The sequence below is a fragment of the Delphinapterus leucas genome, chromosome 1 (genome assembly GCF_059928025.1).
Source record: "Delphinapterus leucas isolate spDelLeu-1000000601 "Yukka" chromosome 1, BTC_Dleu_Yukka2, whole genome shotgun sequence".
Classification (NCBI taxonomy): domain Eukaryota; kingdom Metazoa; phylum Chordata; class Mammalia; order Artiodactyla; family Monodontidae; genus Delphinapterus; species Delphinapterus leucas.
Window position 1 is genome coordinate 39,043,107 of NC_143129.1, and position 19,063 is coordinate 39,062,169.

Genomic DNA, 19,063 nt, shown 5'->3' on the forward strand with positions numbered 1-19,063 from the left:
CCCAGCTGAATTTCTCTCCTAGCTCCTTCAGGGATCTCCCTAACATAGTCTTCACTTACCTCTCACTCTGTCCTACTTTAAGGTCAGCTTAGGTCTCACTCCCTCCAGGAAGTATTTCCTGGAACACTGCACTTTTCAATGACCACCTCTTCCTTTCTAGAACTAAAGTAGAGTTGCAGGCCAGGCCATGAAGTGATTTTTTTGTTTGTTTCATTTGAATCAGCTTAATCATAAATTTCACATAAAAATCTGAGTTTCTGGCTTCCATTGAAAAATCAGGCATTCCCACCTGGCAAGTCTAGGCTGGAGTTGAATGTAACAGTGGGACCTTTAGCTAGGGCATGCATTCTCAAGTTTTATTCTTTTTTTTTAAATAATTTTAAAAATATTTATTTATTTATTTACTTACTTGGCTGTGTCAGGTCTTATTTGCGGCATGCAGGACCTTCATTGCTGCATGCGGGATCTTTTCATTACAGTGCACGGGCTCTTCATTGTGGCGCACGTGCTTCTCTAGTTGTGGCACACAGGCTCCAGAGTTCACGAGCTCAGTAGTTGTAGCACGTGGGCTTAGTTGCCCCACGGCATGTCGGATCTTAGGTCCCTGACCAGGGATCGAACCCATGTCCCTTGCATTGGAAGGTGGATTCTTAACCACTGGACCACCAGGGAAGTCCCTCGAGTTTTATTCTTACACCTGGCTCATCATTCTCATATACACACGTGCCTGGCTCATGTAAGCATTTGAGTTTGTAATCCCAGGTCTAAACTGTAGCTGGACACTTGATGTACAGTACATGGCAGTTATTTATCTTTACGTTTATCATGTCTTCTGGAAAAGTTCCACATGGGCAATTCCACATATTATGCCTATTTAGGGTTCCTCACAATGCCTAGCACAGCAACCTAAACATAGAAGAATACTTAGTATAAGATAAACGGGAATGAGAACCTCATCTGCTTTTTCTTAACTAACCCATCACCCAACAGAACTACAGTTACCCCACTCCAAAATTAAGTACCAAGGAAAAAATTCTATATAAGGAAATAAGAAAAGCACTGGGAGTGAAGAGGGGAAGGCAGTCCTAGGAAGGTTGATTTCAGTGATACCAGCTCTGGTCTTGCAGCTAGAGCAAGAAGTTTTTAATTTGTCCATTGCAGTTAACAGGTATTTGTGACTCCTGTGCAAGGCTCCTTGCTAGGAGACTCTGTTGGTTCCTATTTCCTTACTCATGTCAGACATTTGAGACCCAAAGGCAGGAAGAAAAAGAGGAAGGTTGATGGATAGTGGTGATGGACACTGGGTCAGAGAAGGGACTAGCTACTCATGTGGTAGTTCCCCTCCCATTCTGTTCTCTAATGTGGGAAGTACAAAAAGAGGGCTACTGCCAACTTGTGGAGCCCACAGAGTTGGCTAGAGCTTCAGAGGAGGGACAGGCCAGGATTTGAATCTAGATCATATGGCTCCCCAGTCAACATACTATACAAAGAGAGGAGGATTTAGCATGAAGCTAAAGAAGTTTAACCTTCAGGCCCCCTACTTGCACAAGCCCCCTTCAAGGCTCTGGGCAAGGCCTTAGCAATATGCTCATGTGGTTATCATAAAATTCCATAAGTAAGATATTTTCATAGCAATGACTAAGATCCTTGTTTCTTTTCACTCAGACTCTCTCTCCAATACCTTCCCCTTGTTGGACATTTTTGGGATCCTGCTAAGAGGAAGTTGAGTTGGGATACAAATATTTTGGGTTTTATTTATGTGGTGTACAGTCACTTTCACTTAGAGTTAAGTTATTGCCAGACATTTAGGTGTAGAAATGGCTTTCAACAATACCCCTATTACCTGCTATGTAGACTCATCTGGCATTATGACCCAAAGTTGTAGGGCCAGAGGTCATATCTTGATATAAGTGGCATGTATATTGTGGAGGAGAGACAAGGTTTGAAATTTATGTAACCAGAAACTAATGTTTGGAAAAATCCTGAGCAGCCCCGTGGAGAGGTCCACATGGTAAGAAACTGAGGTCTATATGAGAGAGCTTGGAAATAGATCCTCTAGCCCCAGTCAAGCCTTCAGATGACTTGTAGAGATGGCCAACAACTTGGTTACCATCTCATGAGAGATCCTGAGCGAGAACCACCCAGCTAAACTGCTCCTGAATTCCTGACCCACAGAAACTGTGAGGTGATAAATGTTCATTGTTTTAAGCCAGTAAATTTAGGGATAATTTATTATGTAGCAATAGATAACTAATATATCTAGCAAAAATGATTGTTCTCTCCTGGTCAAGAATATATTAAATAATTCAATATTCTATGAAGTCTTAGTGCTTACATATGTAAGAAACTTGATGGAAGTTTCCCTAAATTTGACAACAAATCTATAATTTTCACCAATTTTACCAATAAGCTGTGAAATAAGAGACTTTTCTAAACTATCATTGATAAAACTATTTTTATTAAAAATTCCAGAGGGAAGACTGATGTATTTTTTATTCTCTTTATAGAAATATTACAAGATTGTCATATGAAGAGGCAATCAAAAACTATGCAGCTAAATATATAGAAAAGTCTATTATAGAGGATTATAGTTTATTGGTTAAAAAAAAGTATGACTTTTTTGAGTTTGTAATATATATAGTGCAAGATTTTTTTTATGTGTAATTTATTGTGATTTCCTTTCCTAGTCTAAATAAATATTCACTTTTGAATCAATTCTCAATAATTTTGCATTATTTTTCTAGAGGGCTCTACAAAACCTTTGCTCTCACATTGCACATCGTAAAATGTTTTGTCAATTACTTACGGAAGAGGTCTAAAGATTGTTTGAAATTCATTTAGAATCAAGGTGGGGTGTGAGTAGGGAAAATCTGGCATTGTGCCCTTGGCCTAGATAATTTATCCCCTTTTAACAAACAAGGGGCAAGCCCACATCCACCCCTGAGAATTCTGTTTGTATATATGGGGTGGGGTGGGGGGATCCCCATGTGGGTTCTCACCTGGACTTCAGAGGATTTCCTAACTAGTTCTCCCTCTTTTTAATAGCCAGAGGCTTTTAACTTCTGCACTCTTCAGTGTCCCTATTACTCCATTATTTTTCTTTTCCCCCTTGGGAGAGACTAATGGAGACGGAAACAGGATTATTTCCATCAAAAAGGAACTGGTGAAATTTACTGCAAAACAGCCTTACCATGGTATGAGAGCTGTTAAAAAGAATATGGTAGGCCTCTAAGCACTGATGACCATTAAAAGATATTCAAGATAAATGGTAAAGTGGAAGAAAAAAAGCAAGTTGCAAAGCAATATGCATAGTTTTAGCCTGTTCTTATCCTGAAATTACTGTATTTCATTCATTCTGAGATGAACATCCTATCAAATTTTAATATCTCTGATCAATGGCCTGTCAGAGTTTAAGTGGCAGTTTTTTCTCTTAGAGGCCTGTAAAATAAGATGCACGCTATAATCAATGATACCTTAGATTTGATGAAATATAACTATTGTTAAAGAACAAACCTTGAGCCGAGTAAATTTAAAGATGAAATTGGCTTTATTCAACGTTTCATGAACCAGGCAGCATCCCATCTAACAAATAGAAGGAGAGAGTTGTATAAAATGGAAGGTTTTTACAGGCAGAAAGCAGGTGGGACAAGGAAGTTAAAAGTGGATTATTTTGGGGAAATTTACCCTTTCTTAGAGAAAGGTAGGGGGGAATCTTATCAGGCAGATTGCCTCACTAGTGCTGACCAGGAAATTAAAATTTCACTCCTGGGAGAGGCCGAAACTACAGTTTGGTTACGTATTAAGGTCTTGGATGCGGCTTGAAAGTCCTAGTCTGGAAAACATTTCAGCTGTTTGGAAAGCCTTCTGTTAAAATGAAAAACCCTAGGTGTTGTGGCACAGGCAGAAACTGGTTACCAAGAACCTGCTTGTAGGGCTGGTTGACATGGCAACCAGATTATTGTTATGTAATACAGGGATTGGTGCTACGATTCTAATGCTGTGCTTCTCACTTTAAAAGGAGATAGCAGCTCAAGTGTGAAGAGACTTACCCGTCTGGATTGGCTGGGACTCTCTCACTAGGCTGGTAGGTGGGGAAACAAGCCCAAGAGGAAATAAAAGAGGCCTGGAATCCCATCAGCTTTACCATCAAGTGTATCCTTTCTTAGCAGAAATGGATCCTTTATCCAAGTTCAGTAAAATGTTGCCACGAAGCAAGTTCTGTTGAGCCTATAACCCAGGGGGGATCTTGGGCTCCTGCTGTATCAGTGCAATATATTTAAGTATATTTGCATACAAAAAAGTTAGAAAGAATACATGTTAAATTAATGAGAGATTATTTCTCAGGAATGAGGTTAACGCAGATTTAAACTTTCTACCTTTACATTTCTCTATTATTACCTTTAAAAAACTCATGCATTACTTTATAATCAGGGTAAAAAAGGAAAGACATTCAAATGGGAAAATACAGGCTAATATCAATAATGAAGTAGGTAGGCAAGTGATCTTTTTCCTTTTCACGTCTCAATCCTTGTCAACTTCTTAATGAGCATGAATTGTTTTTACAAAACTAAAATTTGTTTTAAGAAATAAACTTCCCTCAAACCCATTTCACTTCTTCAAATACAAATAAATGCACAAATCCTTCAACATTGCAAGAAAAAAGTAGTTTATTTCTAAATCAAATTAACACAGGATTTGGACGATTCATTCATTAAGCAAACACTCTGGTGAGAATAAACTGAGCGCCTACTGTCTGGTAGAGACAATTCTCGCGATTTCCTCGCTTATTACGTGAATTTGATTAAAAAAATTTAAATCAAAGACGGTTTCAAAACACCCGTAACTTTCTAAAACGCGTGCCTCAGAAAGGAAGGGACGCCACCGGTTTATTGCCTCTCCTCTCACGTGACCCTCTCTTACCCGGGGAAGCCATCTTAAGCCGCGCCTCGTAGAGGAAACTACATCTCCCAGAATCTTTGCGCTTTGCGTCGTGCTGGCACTTTTAGTGGCCGGGTCTTAGAGCTGAGCCTGTAGCCGGGCGCCATCTTTGACTCTGGCAGTGTTGGGTTTCTGCTGGTGTTGCTGCTGAGAGGACGGCGGGCGGCAGCGGCTAAGAAAGAAGAAAGACGTGGCAGCAAACGGGAGTCGGGGATAGTGTCGACGGTTCGGTAAAGTTTCTGTTCTCTGGTAACTAGACCCGTTTTTTGCTTCCCGGGTGGCTTGGGGCCGGGGAGGTGGGGGAGAGGGCGAGGGGAGTGGCCACGGCCTCCCCTCGCCCCTGGGTCGCGGCCTAGCCCGGGAAGTCAGAGCGGGTCCTTCGGCCCCGCGGTAACGACCCCCTCCCCCACCTCCCGGCCGCTGCCGTCGCCGGGGCGGGCTGGGAGCCCCAGGCTCCCGCTCCCATCCACCCCACCCCCACCCCACTTCACCCCACCCCACCCCCACGGCGCCTGCTCCTTTTCCCAACGAACCTTCTTCCCCTCCCCCACATCCGGTGTTGGTGAAACTGTAGGAGCCCGGAGCAGCCGCAGGAAGCCGACTTGTTTCCCTACTCCCAGAGGAGAACTGACACTAGATTGCTTTCTTTGGGGGCAACAGTTTCCGTAGTTGAGCGGACCCCCGCTGCCTAAGTCAAATTGAGTGCCAGGAGCTGATTTTACCTACTCTCATTCCTCTCCAGGGTCCCACTACTTGGGAGATTTTCTCAAACTCCACACACAGAAAGCCACCGACCTTATTCCGGTATCCTACACCCCTTCCCTACCTTAATTACACTTCCCACTCCCAGCCCTCAGCATCGGAGTCAAGAGCAACAGGGACACTTCCGTTCTCCTTGTAGGACTGATGAAACCGTAATGAAGAACACCCCCTAAACTCCCATAATCGGTGCGGATTCCTATGGGGAAGGCCCATATTGTTGACATCTTCCAGGCCTTGGTTCTGGACCTTGAGAAGGAGGCTGAACTAGTGATAGCGATGCTTTTTAGGGTAAATGTATGTAGGTATTGGGGGAAGGGGAGGGATCAACCGAGAAGGCATGGAAGTGGTTTAAAGCTAATATTTCAGTTTTTGTTGCTCATATAGAGTCCAACCTAGGAGTTACTCATTTACAGGCTGTAAAGCTTCTCCAGACTAAAAATGTTTGAAAACCAAGCATGGATTAACTCTCCATACGAACAGTAAATTGAAAATTCAGCTTCTGAGTAAAATTTAACTCCCAAAGCATTTTTTTTAGGTACCCACATTTTTAAAAAATTGTGTTACTTTTAATTAGAGTTGAAAGGCCTCAACTAGAATTTGCTGTTAATGACCAGTATGTGGAGTCTGATTTAGCTTTCCAGAATTGACATTTTGGGTTGTATTGCCAAATCACAGTCCTAAACGATGAGTGTTGAATGATGCACTATGTTTTTGTTTAAATGAAATTTACTGAGAATAATTAACTTCAGAATTAAGGGAAATTGATGTTGCTATCATGAGGCAGCATACAAAATACATATTTTAAAAACTGAAGACATTTCAAGCAGGTATAGTTCTTGAAGCAGAAAGAACATGAACCTGGGATTTGGAAGACCTGGTTTCTAGCTGCTTCTGATCAACTCTATTACTCTGGGAAAGTAGGCCTCAGTTCTTTTTTCTGTAACATGAGTAAATTGGACCGTTTGAATTCAGAACTCAGAAAGTTGGAAGGGATCTTAAAGCCCTCTGTGAAAGCGTTTGGGAATGTTCTCCATTGCTGTCATTTTTCCTCCAAAAATAACCTGGTTTGGAAGTTATTGGTCCAACGGGAATTTGACTCCCCATAGAAATTGGAGAAAAGATAATGCAAGTAGAGAGGAACAGCTGTATATCTGTTTGAGGAGTAAACCCACCAATAGATTCTGGTACGAATTTCAGAGACATAAAAAGAATGAGTGTATGTACCTTAAGTGTACCAGTTTCCTCACTCTCTCCTGGCAGAAGATGTAGCACTTTTAGTGGTGCCGGGATTCTGGGATGTGTTCCTATTACGTCTAATACAGATGAAGATGTGGTAGAGGGAAAGATGGTGGCAGAAGGACTGGATAAAGAGGCAAAATTGCCCGCGAAAAAGAAAAGAAAGAAGGGTTTGCGAATTAAGGGGAAAAGGCGACGAAAGAAACTGATCCTTTCGAAAAAGTTTAGTAAGGATTTGGTATCTGGGAGGCCAGTTGCAGATGCCCCTGCTTTGTTGGCTTCCAATGCCCCTGAACAGGATGAAGAAAGTCTTTTTGAGAGCAATATAGAAAAACAGATCTATTTACCTAGTACTAGAGCCAAGACCTCCATCGTGTGGCACTTCTTTCATGTTGACCCCCAGTACACCTGGCGGGCTATTTGTAACCTCTGTGAAAAAAGTGTTAGCAGGGGTAAACCAGGTAGCCATCTCGGGACATCTACTCTTCAGCGACATCTGCAGGCAAGGCATTCACCTCACTGGACCAGGGCCAACAAATTTGGAGTTACTAGTGGGGAGGAGGATTTTACTTTGGATGTACCTTTATCTCCCTCTTCCGCGGGAAGCAGTGGAAGCTTTGAATATATCCCTACTGATCCATTGGATAATAATGGAATGGGAAAGAAACGTGATAAATCAGTATCTGATGCCCTGAAGGCAGAAAGAGGGAGATTTCTCATCAAAAGTAACATTGTCAAGCATGCCTTAATTCCTGGAACAAGAGCCAAGACATCTGCAGTTTGGAATTTTTTCTATACCGATCCTCAGCACATCTCAAGAGCTGTCTGTAATATATGTAAAAGAAGTGTGAGCCGGGGTAGGCCGGGTTCTCACTTAGGAACTTCAACACTTCAACGACACCTGCAGGCCACACATCCCATCCATTGGGCAGTTGCCAACAAAGACAGTGGTGCAGTTGGAAATGGATTAGATGAAGCTGAGACTGAGAGAAATGATCTCTTGAGTGATACTTTGCCTGGAGAGAAGTCTACAGGCAGCCAGGATGTAACAGCTGAGGACCTTAGTGACTCTGATTCAGATGAACCTCCTGTATTAGAGGTTGAAAATAGAAGATCTGAGAGTCCTATTCCTGTTGCAGAGCAAGACACTCTAATGCATGCACAGGAACAAGAAACAACATATTGTGAAAATTCAACCTCAAGTCAAATAAGTCAAGCAATTATTCAAATGATTGTGGAAGATATGCATCCTTACAACTATTTCTCAACTCCAGCCTTTCAGAGGTTCATGCAGATTGTGGCCCCTGACTATAGGTTACCATCTGAAACTTACTTTTTCACTAAGGCTGTGCCTCAATTATATGATTGGGTCAGAGAGAAAATTTTCTTAACTTTGGAGAATGTTCAAAGCCAAAAGATCCACCTGACTGTGGACATATGGACCCATGACCCATCCACTGACTATTTCATTGTGACTGTACACTGGGTCTCTTTGCAAACTACACCTTCTTCCAGTAATGGCAGGATCCCCAATTTTAGAAAGTGGGCAGTTCTCTGTGTAACAGGTTTGGCCAAAGACTGTTTGATAACCAACATTTTACAAGAATTAAGTGACCAGATTGGTCTGTGGCTTTCTCCTAATTTCCTCATCCCTAGCTTCATCGTTTCTGACAATTCTTCTAATGTAGTACATGCAATCAAAGATGGTGGTTTTACCCATGTGCCATGCTTCTTGCATTGTTTAAATACAGTCATTCAAGACTTTTTCTGTGAGCACAAAAGCATTGAGAACATGTTAGTGGCTGCTAGGAAAACCTGTCATCATTTTAGTCATTCAGTCAAGGCCCGTCAGATACTACAAGAATTCCAAAATGATCACCAACTTCCATGGAAAAATTTGAAGCAGGATGAAGCTGGCCATTGGATTTCTACCTTTTATATGTTAAAATGGCTCTTGGAGCATTGTTACTCAGTTCACCATAGTCTTGGTAGAGCCAGTGGAGTTGTGCTCACCTCCCTTCAGTGGACTCTAATGACGTATGTTTGTGATATTCTTAAACCATTTGAGGAGGCCACCCAGAAAGTGAGTGTGAAGACCACAGGATTGAATCAGGTGCTACCCCTAATCCATCATCTACTCCTTTCCCTGCAGAAACTCAGAGAAGATTTTCAAGTTAGAGGTATTACTCAGGCCCTCAATCTGGTAGACAGTTTATCTCTGAAACTTGAAACTGATACCCTATTAAGTGCCATGCTCAAATCCAAGCCCTGTATCTTGGCTGCTTTGTTAGACCCCTGCTTTAAAAACAGTTTGGAAGACTTTTTCCCTCAAGGTGCTGATTTGGAAACTTATAAGCAGATCCTTGCAGAAGAAGTTTGTAACTATATGGAATCTTCATCAGAGGTCTGCCATATTGCAACTTCAGAAGCTTCTGGTTCCTCAGGCATAGTAGGAGCTGATTCATTTACCTCATCTATAAGAGAAGGCACCTCCAGTTCAGGGTCTGTTGATAGTTCAGCTGCAGATAATGTTGCCATTGGAGGCAAAAGCTTCATGTTTCCTTCTGCTATGGCAGTAGTGGATGAATACTTCAAAGAGAAGTATTCAGAGACCTCAGGAGGTGATGACCCTTTGATTTACTGGCAGAAGAAGGTGAGCGTATGGCCAGCTTTGACCCAAGTTGCCATTCAGTATCTGAGCTGCCCCATGTGTAGTTGGCAGTCTGAATGTATCTTTACTGCAAATAGCCACTTTCATCCAAAGCAGATCATGAGCCTGGACTTTGACAATATAGAACAGCTGATGTTTCTGAAAATGAACTTGAAAAATGTTAACTATGATTATTCTTCATTGGTTCTGAGCTGGGATCCTGAGAATGAAGTTATTCAAAGCAATGAAAAAGAAATATTATCTTAATTTCTTTTTCCTTTCTCCATTTAAAATGGGCAACTTATTGCTATGTTACTGTGTCCTAATTGCTATAATTGTTGTATACAGTTATACTAATTATTCTTTATGCACAATCTGGGGAAACCTGAAAACACAGAAAGGGCTGAAAATTCCTCAGGGGTAATATAATGTTGACAAAGTGAAGATTAAAGATTTCATAGTAGTAACTCAATGTAGCTGTCACTTGAAATTTTGTTTATACCAATTGAGAGAAAAAAAGGCTTTTTTAATTAAAAAAATATAGTGCAGCATTGAAAGGCCTTAGGCTATTTCTGGCTGGTAGATTGAACTAGTAATTGGTTTTAAGTAAAAATTTCTCTCAACCTGGGAAGTTTGATTGCTCTGAAACCAATGAAATAGAGAAAAAGCATACTAAACTGGTATCTCTCCCCATCACCACCATTTTTCTATTTCTTTAAAAACCCTGATTCATACTTACAGCTTGGCAAAAACAAAGTTCACAAAATTGTTTTATATTTGGGAATTCCTAATTGCCTCCTCATACTGGTCAGCGTTATAATTTCAACTTACTAAGTGTGATAGAGTTGCCCTTTATATTTAAGATTGGGTCTATGTAGAGAGGAAACATGAGAAAACAATTAGGAAGAAATTACTTTTAGTCTTTGAATTGCCCTTTTTAACTTTTATTGTAAAAACAAAGGTTAGCTACTTTTATATAATTTATGGGTAAATGACAAAAAGTTTACAGAATTGAAAAAGATTGAATGGAAATTGGAATGAAAGCCCCATGAGTATACTGTGACAAACCAGTATCCCTTTCCCACAGAATGTTTCTTTGAATTTAAGTGATCTTAAATGTCTTTTAAAAATTATACTGAATGATCCATAATACTGTATTCTTAACTATGAGATTATTTTGGCCGTAATTCTTATTTAAAAATAAGCAGTCAATATTTTCATGTGTTAGGAATCATTGCCTAACACATGAGAGAATTGATCTCAGTTGATCTTGTCCCTTTCCACTCTGGAAGTATGTTTTTGTGATTGAGTGGGAGGCCATAAATGATGACTTTTAGTAAAAGTCTATTAAAAGTTTCAGACTGAATAACTAATGTAAGATCCCAATTTTTCCTTTTTTTCATTTTAGATTTGGGGATATTCCCTGCCCAAAAATTTCCTGGAAAATTGACTAGTATTAAGTGTGAGTAAAAGGTGTCCACTTTTTTTTAAGTTTTGATTTTAGTTTTGTCTTGGGTAGTATTTGGCAAGATTTAGCCTAGAAATTATGTAGTATTTATTACGTGAGAATCAAAATTGCTTTGTTACTGGGCTGGTTCAAAATTTAGAACTCATTTCTATGTATCAAAATTGTTTTTTGTTTTTGTTTTTCGTTTTTTTGAAATTCTTAAATGGTAAATGTACCATTGTGAAATGAAATTTCAACTCCAAAAGTTTACCCTTTTACTAACTGGAGTAAATGGATAATTATAAAATCTATAGTTGAAGCCATCACCAGTAAAGAATTTGGATCTAGGCTGCATAAGCAAGCCTTTGCAGGGCCACCATTGAATGTCATGCCGGTGACACTGGTGTTGCTATAACAGAAGGAAAACATCTTCCCTTATTAGATAGAAGCTTTCTGTAATTTTGACAGTGCCAGTTCAGGATGACTATAATGCTGCTCTGCCTTCTACAGCTTGCTGCACCACTCTGTAGTTACTCTATAACTATACATTTCTATCTTTTTTGGTTAAACACTCCCTGAAGGTGATAAAAGATGATGTGATGATATATATACATCCACATTGTACACATCGATATATGTGTAAGGATTTCCCTTCACCTTTATTTTGTGGGCTGGGCAAAATTTAGTGTAACATATTAATATACTTCATGATACTTTGGTAGAAGAGGAAGTTCACTATTTTTATAATGAACTCAAATTTAAAAGCTTTTGTAGTGTATTTTAAAAGGGAAAACTTACCCAAATGTTTTATTTCTACACATTTGTGTATGTGTGTGTGTGTGTGTGTGTGTGTATAAGCCAGTTAGTATATATGTATATGTATATTATACATAAAACACTTTATATTTTTACATACAAGTATGTTTTTATTATACAGATAATAAAGATGGGGGAAGGTTTCTGTTTTTTTCTTAATAGGTGAAGAAATCTTGAAGACCAGAAATTGGATCTTATTGAATTTTGGTGTTCTTTTTCTTTTTTCTTTTTCTTTTTAAATTAATTGTTCGGCTATGGAAGATGGATTTTTTTTTTTAATAATTCTTTGAATCTCAAGTTCATCTTTATATGAACTCTTTTTTGTTGTTTTTTTGTTGAGGAGATAACTAACCCTAGCTGTCTCCAGTTTGACAAAGGTTGTTTGAATGGACTTAAATCTCTCAGTAGTTGGGAGATGTTTTAAAAACACACCCTGTGTTTGAATTGTGGCTGAGAGGTTTCCTTGGCAATGTGAGGAGGAAAATTCTTTCTGCCTCATTATTATTAATTCATGGATTGAGTGTTGGTTCGACCTACAGGCGTAATAGATTGGAACTCAGTGAAGACACAGACATTGCTGCTGAGAGCCAACCAGCTAATAATGTAAGTGTGGAAATGTGTTCTTTTCTTCCCTGATTAAAGGAGTGAACATTTTTGTAATTTAAGGCATAATTTTCCTGGATCAGTAAGAAAATCAAAAAAATATTGTCAACACATTTTTTTCTTGTAATTGTTCATGAGTTTTTAGTTTTTTTGATGGAAATATCCCTACCCCCTCTTTTTTGGATAATATATGCACTTTATAAAAAAGGTAAAAACAATATAAACAAGGTGGACTCTTCCTGTAATTCCACCTCCTCAGAGAAAAGCACTGTTAATAGTTTATCGTGGCATAGTTCAGTGTCCATACACATAGCTCTGCCTCACCTTTTTCTAATGACTACATAGTGTTTCTTTATATGGATGGATGTGCCATAATGTAATGTATCCCTGATTGATAGACATTTGGGTTTTTGCCACTAAAAACAAAAAAGCCCTGCATCCAAAAACAGCTCTGTACACACATATATGTGAACTATTTCTTTGAACCACTTCTTAGATGCGAATTTGTAGAATTGTTAAAATTCCCTAAAGAGATTATACCAATTTACTGAATTAATGAAGTCTTTTTGATTTTTAAAAGTTCTTAACACATCCCTTTTAGTGAAGATATTAATCTTTGGCCATGTTGCTGATAAACCTTTTGCTATATGAATGTTTTTCATTTTATGTAGTAAAATCCATCAGTTTTATTACGGTTTGTAACTTTGGTGTCATGTTAAGGACAGGTGTTTTTCATCCTGAGCTTATAAAAAAAATAGCATGCATTTGTTTTTCCAGTACTTGGGTGGTTATATATTTTATATTAAAAATGTAATCTGGGCTTCCCTGGTGGCGCAGTGCTTGAGAGTCCGCCTGCCAATGCAGGGGACACGGGTTCGTGCTCCAGTCCGGGAAGATCCCACATGCCGCGGAGTGGCTAGGCCCGTGAGCCATGGCCGCCGAGCCTGCGCATCTGGAGCCTGTGCTCCGCGACGGGAGAGGGCACAACAGTGAGAGGCCTGCGAACCCCCCCCCAAAAAAAGAAGTAATCTAAGGATTGTAATTATATGACATTGCCTCTCTTCCTCCCATTAAGCATTGTCGAATATTGCTTGTTTTTTTTGTTCAGCATAGTTACGAATTTAGAATCTTATATAGTGCTTTTAGTGAGCTAAAGCCTCTTTGCCATGCTTGCTTTTATTCCCTTGGAACCTTTTTGTATGAAGTAGTAATTGTTTTTTTCAAATGGGTAGCTAATTTTTTTGGTTAATTTCAAATGCCACCTTTTCCAGAAATTGCTTGGATTCTGTTAATCTTGTACTCATTTATTTGCCAATATTACATTTAAATGTTATCTTTCACATCTATGATAATATCAGGAAGCACAAGGCCTCTCATTCTTTTTAAGATTTTCTTTATTTTTCTCAGTTACTCTAGGTTATTTTGCAGTCTGTCAAGTTCCAATAAAAATAAAGTATCACTGAGATTTTGAATTGAATTGCATTCAATGTTATTATCTGAATGATTGTTGCTGGCACATAGGAAATTTATTGATCTTTTAAATATCTTATTTTAAATTTCTTTAGTTGATTGTTAGATTTTATAGTTTGCAAGCATATAATGTGCAGATACTAAATTTTTTGGCTCATCCTTTCTAATCTTTATACTTTTTTTTCCTTATTGCATATACTGGACTCTGGAACAGTGTTGAATGATGGTGCAGACAGCGAGACTTTTTTTTTTTTTTTTTTTTTTGCCTTGAGTGATTTACCTCCAGTGTTTTACCATGTCTCATGTGTTGATAGTTTCTGATGAATTAGTACATTCATGCTAAGGAGTTTCCTTGTAATTTACAAAGAGTTTTTACTGGGAGTAGATGTTGTGTTTTAGCTTTCTTTTTTGTTAAGCCATTTTAACTTTAAAAAATTATAATTTTCAGTCTTTTTCCCACCGTTTTTCTGTTTTTGAAATCTTAAGATACCATAGAGTTTCTGTTTTTAGCCCCCCTTTATTCTATTAATGTAATGAATTTCCCAGTATTAAACCATTCTTTGTCCTGGAATAAACCTTCTTTGATCATGTTCTTTTCTTTAAAAAATTTATTTTATTTATTTTTGGCTACATTGGGTCTTTGTTGCTGTGCGCGGGCTTCTCATTGCGGTGGCTTCTCTTGCTGCGGAGCATAGGCTCTAGGCAAGTAGACTTCAGTAGTTGTGGCTCATGGGCTTTAGAGTGCAGGCTCAGTAGTTGTAGCTCACGGGCTTAGTTGCTCCGTGGCATGTGGGATCTTCCCGGACCAGGGCACGAACCCGTGTCCCCTGCATCGACAGGCGGATTCTCAATCACTGCGCCACCAGGGAAGCCCCTCTTCTGCCAGTTTTTAAATATTTATTTGGCCACGCTGGGTCTTAGTTGCAGCATGTGGGATCTAGTTCCCTGACCAGGGATCAGACTTGGGCCCCCTGCATGGGGAGCGTGGAGTCTTAACCACTGGACCACCAGGGACGTCCCCCTCCCCCCCAATTTTTAAAGTTACCTTTTGGTGTACCCTACAAGGCGGAATGCATTCCCTGTGTTTGCGGTCAGAGGAATCCTGGTAGTGGATTGGTGAGGTGCTATTAAAGGTCCAGTCCTTCGTGGATCAGTGATGGTCAGGTCAGTTAGGGCAAACTTAAATTTTTTATGTCTGTGTTGCATTATTTTAGAAAACTTAATGTTATTCTCAGCATAAAACAAAATAATCAGTAGCCACCTGTAATTCTACTACCATGGCCGTAACTGCTGCTAACATTTTGGTCTGTGTTCTGTTGGCAGGGTCATGCTCTCTCTGAAACCTGTAGGTAAATGATCCTTCCTTGCTTCTTCTAGCTTCTGGTGTTTGCTGGCAATCCGTGTCATTCCTTGGCTTATAGATGCATCGGTTTTTGAACATTTAGGTTTCTCGGTGGTTTTTCATTGTTAGAAGAAATTAGTGATGAACTTTCTTATGCACTGTTATTTTGCATATTTGTTGAATATTAATCTCAGGATAAATTCTAGAAATGGAATCGGAAGTCATAGGGTATGTACATTTTGAAGGTATGTTTAGTAACATAACTCTTCTAACCTTGGTTGCTGACTTAAAGGCTGGTTTTTGTCATGGCCTGCTGTTCTTGGATTAGGAATTGTTAGTAGGAAATATGAAGGAATTTGATTCAGCTGATTTCAAATTGTAGATCAGTGTTTCTGTTGTTGTTGTTGTTGTTTCTGGCCGCACCTCTCAGCATGCAGAACTTCCCCTATCAACTGCACGCCCCGTGCAGTGGAAGCACAGAGTCTTAACCGCTGGACCACCAGGGAAGTCCCTAGATCAGTGTTTCTGAAACCTGATCTTCTGATGTAGGAGTTTGTAGAAACCCCTTCCAAATTCTGGCTTGTGCTCTTGTCATGTATTTTTACTTCTCTAGAAGCTTTCTTTTTTGAACCCTTTAGTGCAGGGGGCCAGGGTATGGCAGGGACTGAGGTGGGAGGGAATGTTGGTCATTTTGCATAAGCACTATTTTATGGGTCAAGCTCTGAGAACTTCTTTTGCTCCTTGTTTGCAATTGGTGTGCAGCTCTTTGTCCATCTTAATTATATTAGCTATTAGCTCTACAGATTTTTCAGGGGTAATTGTTTCACCAATTTTTCTAGTGAGACAGTTTTTCCCACATACTTACAATTATATACTTTTGAAATGACAAAAATGCTTGTGAAAATATTGGAACTTCTGTTAGATGAAAAAAAAATCTGGTTTGTCAGAAATGTAGATTTAGCAAATTATCTTGTGTAAAATAATCCAAGTCCCATTAATAATCTAAACTGCAGATCATTTATTGAGTGTGCAGTGCTTACCTAGTTTATGCTGAAGCACCATAGAGAGTGCAAAAGAAAGAAGCATGGCTGTTCTTAACAAAACTTTTACATTGTAGATGAGAATGTACAACTTTCACATCAGAATAAAATGTGAATCAGTTTTCATAAGGCTCTGTTATAGGCAATATAGACATACTAATACAATTAAAATTTGGTTTTAACAATGTGATCTCATTGGTCAAGGTGATTTGGAGGAGAAAGTTGGAAGAATTTACCTGAAATACTTTCGTTCATTGTCTTCTCATTTTAGGATTACGTTTAAAAGACAATTCCTGTGATTGAGTTGTCTTTTGGAAGATTAAACCCATTTCAAGAGGACTTGGAGCTGGTCCTCGCCTTGAGGAAGCAGTGGCTTGTTTTCAAGAAGCCACTTCTCATCTGAGGATCTACTCAGCATGCCTAATCAAGGAGAAGACTGCTATTTTTTTTTCTATTCTACATGTACTAAAGTAAGAATTGGCATCTCTAAATCATTTCTTTCTATGATTTCCCTAATAAAATTGGATAAGATTTTCCCAATATACCAAGTCGTCTTTATGTTTTGCTCAGCTATTTATTATCTGCTGTCAGTTTTTTAGTAAAGGGTAGCATTCCTAAGGGAATTCATTCTTCATCATTTTTTCTCTTCATTTTATGTTCTCCATATTCTCCAAAAATAAAAAGGTTCATAGCATTTAATCATCATTCAGTGTTCTAGCTGTAATTAATCTGTTCAGGGTGCTTTTGGAATTGGGAACACTTTAACTGTGGCTGGCCAACTTTGCTTTTATTTACTTTGTGTTAAATGAATGGGTGGGTTGAATTTGACTTCTTGCTTCCGATTTCCTGCTGAATACTAAAGCCACTTTTCTAAATAAGCTTTTACAGCTTTATTGCTTTTTCTTTGTCAGAGCTTCCTGTTTTTCAGCTTGATTCTTCTATAGCTCCATTTAGATCTGTCTGCTGTTTTCTGTTGTTCTTTTATGACTAATTCTATGCATGTGTATTTTTTTTCAAAAATTTTTCTTAAATCATATTGGTGCTGTGTTTAAAATTGTCAGTTTTGAGCAAAGCTTTGATTTTATATAGCAAGTTGCACAACAGTAGCATTTTGTTTCAGATATTAACGTTGTATGAAATACATAGTGAAGTATGGAATTATACTTAAATTCTAATCTATTAACTTTCTGATTTTCCATTAAAAACTAGTTACACAAGTCAGGATGTATGAAATGGTTTTGAAGATTAACAGTAAAATATATTTTTAAAGCGTACCTAATACTCCCATTTGTCTTTTTCAGCCCCATCTCTCAGCTTGTGTCATTCATGTTGTCAGATCAGATGTAGGATGCTGTCAAGAAATAGGTTTTAGGAAATTAAAAATTTGTTGACCTCAGATTGTTCGTGTCATCTCATGTCAGTTGTTTTCTACTTTACCTGTCTCTCCTTACTCCTTTGTGTTTGTCTAGATACCAAGAAATGTACAGTGAACATTTTGCCTGGGATCTAGTTTGGTACCACAGTTCTTTTCTGTATTATTCTCTTTGTTTACAGGGTGACAGCTGTCCATTCCGTCACTGTGAAGCTGCATTAGGAAATGAAACTGTTTGCACATTATGGCAGGAAGGGCGCTGTTTTCGACAGGTGTGCAGGTTTCGGCACATGGAGATTGATGTAAGTTTTCAGTTTGTATTATAGTAAGTAGTCTTGCGTCCTGATGGGCCAATAAAAAATATGGGGGTAAAAAACAACATTTCATATAACATGTGAGTTAAATTTTTTTAATGACCTAGTGAAATTTCTCTCATTAAAATGTTCACTTAATATCTAGATGTTACATGGTATGAATTGGTATCATATTTCTTAAAGGTAGTTTGGTAATCTGTCCAAAGTGTAAAAATTATATATGTATATTTGGGGGGTATTTATATTTCTATGTTTATTTTAAAGCAATCTGAACTTAGAGAAAACTTGCAAGTACAATATTATAAAACTTTCTTCTAAGCCATTTAGGGGTAAATTACTGACATTTCCTGTCACTTCCAAATACTTTCATGACTGTTTCCTACAAACAAGAAAGATACTGTCTTCCATAACTGTGATACAACCATCAAAATGAGAAAATTAACATATATGTATTATTTTCATTGAATCCTCAGATCCCATTCAAGTTTTGCCATTGTACTAGTGATGTCCTTTATTGCAGTAGGAGTGAGTCCAGAATCAAGTGTTGCATATAGTTGCCATAACTCTTCAGTCTCCTTCTGTCTAGAACAGTTAGTCTTTTCTTGCCTTTCATTGGCCCTGACATTTTTGATAGTTTGAGGACAGTTATTCTGTAGAGTGTTCCTCAATTTGGGTTTATCTGATATTTTCTCATTACTAAATTCAGGTCATGTATATTTGGCAGGAATATCACAGAGGTGATATTCTTCTCATTGCTTACCATTGGGTGGCATACAATATTAATTATCCCATTACTGGTGTTAACTTTGATCACTTCATTAAGGTGGTATCCACCAGATTGCTTCACTATAAAGTTTTCCTTTTTGTATTTAGTAAGTATTTTTTGGAGGGGAACTTGGAGACCTTGTAATTATCCCATTCCTCATCAAGTTCTCAAGGGTTTTTTTCTAGCTTTTTATGTGTGAACTCATTGTTTCCTATTTTATTCAATGTGTTTTATGTCACTACTATCATTTGTTATCCTCAGGTTGACTCAGTTTGGGCCAGTAAGAGACCTTAAAGCTGGTTTTTGT

At 38.6% G+C, this 19,063-nt stretch overlaps 3 protein-coding genes and 1 long non-coding RNA gene across 10 annotated transcripts in view; 3 read left to right on the plus strand and 1 right to left on the minus strand.

Annotated features, from left to right (window-relative positions):
• Window positions 1-3,528: 3,528 nt before the first annotated feature.
• On the minus strand, window positions 3,529-5,109 carry LOC149750475 (uncharacterized). The gene is made up of 2 exons (XR_016392294.1): window positions 4,921-5,109; window positions 3,529-4,257 (listed from the first exon to the last, which is right to left on the minus strand). It is a non-coding gene; the product is annotated as an uncharacterized LOC149750475 (long non-coding RNA).
• The window catches only part of ZC3H11A (zinc finger CCCH-type containing 11A), a 40,007-nt gene continuing 25,963 nt past the window's right edge, over window positions 5,020-19,063 (plus strand). For 5 of the 7 annotated variants that reach the window (XM_089908248.1, XM_022593724.2, XM_022593725.2 and 2 more), the window contains exons 1-3: window positions 12,258-12,452; window positions 16,576-16,774; window positions 17,859-17,978. In XM_089908248.1, coding sequence (XP_089764374.1) covers window positions 16,721-16,774; window positions 17,859-17,978 — 174 coding nt within the window. In that variant the 5' untranslated portion in view covers window positions 12,258-12,452; window positions 16,576-16,720. Of the gene's footprint in view, window positions 5,188-12,257; window positions 12,453-16,575; window positions 16,775-17,858; window positions 17,979-19,063 lie in introns of those variants that run through there. The other 2 variants (XM_089908252.1, XM_089908256.1) reach the window with 2 other exon arrangements.
• On the plus strand, window positions 6,000-11,001 carry ZBED6 (zinc finger BED-type containing 6). Its single transcript, XM_022593723.2, has one exon. The coding sequence runs from the start codon at window positions 6,911-6,913 to the stop codon at window positions 9,851-9,853; it is 2,943 nt and encodes a 980-aa protein (XP_022449431.1). The 5' UTR covers window positions 6,000-6,910; the 3' UTR covers window positions 9,854-11,001.
• Window positions 11,042-12,137, plus strand: LOC149750476 (uncharacterized). The gene has a single exon (XM_089908282.1). The coding sequence runs from the start codon at window positions 11,514-11,516 to the stop codon at window positions 11,610-11,612; it is 99 nt and encodes a 32-aa protein (XP_089764408.1). The 5' UTR covers window positions 11,042-11,513; the 3' UTR covers window positions 11,613-12,137.

What these genes read in the sequence shown, in the direction of transcription:
- ZBED6 (XM_022593723.2), top strand. Translation starts at nt 6,911, where the DNA reads ATGAGTGTATGTACCTTAAGTGTACCAGTTTCCTCACTCTCTCCTGGC.
- LOC149750476 (XM_089908282.1), top strand. Translation starts at nt 11,514, where the DNA reads ATGACTATAATGCTGCTCTGCCTTCTACAGCTTGCTGCACCACTCTGT.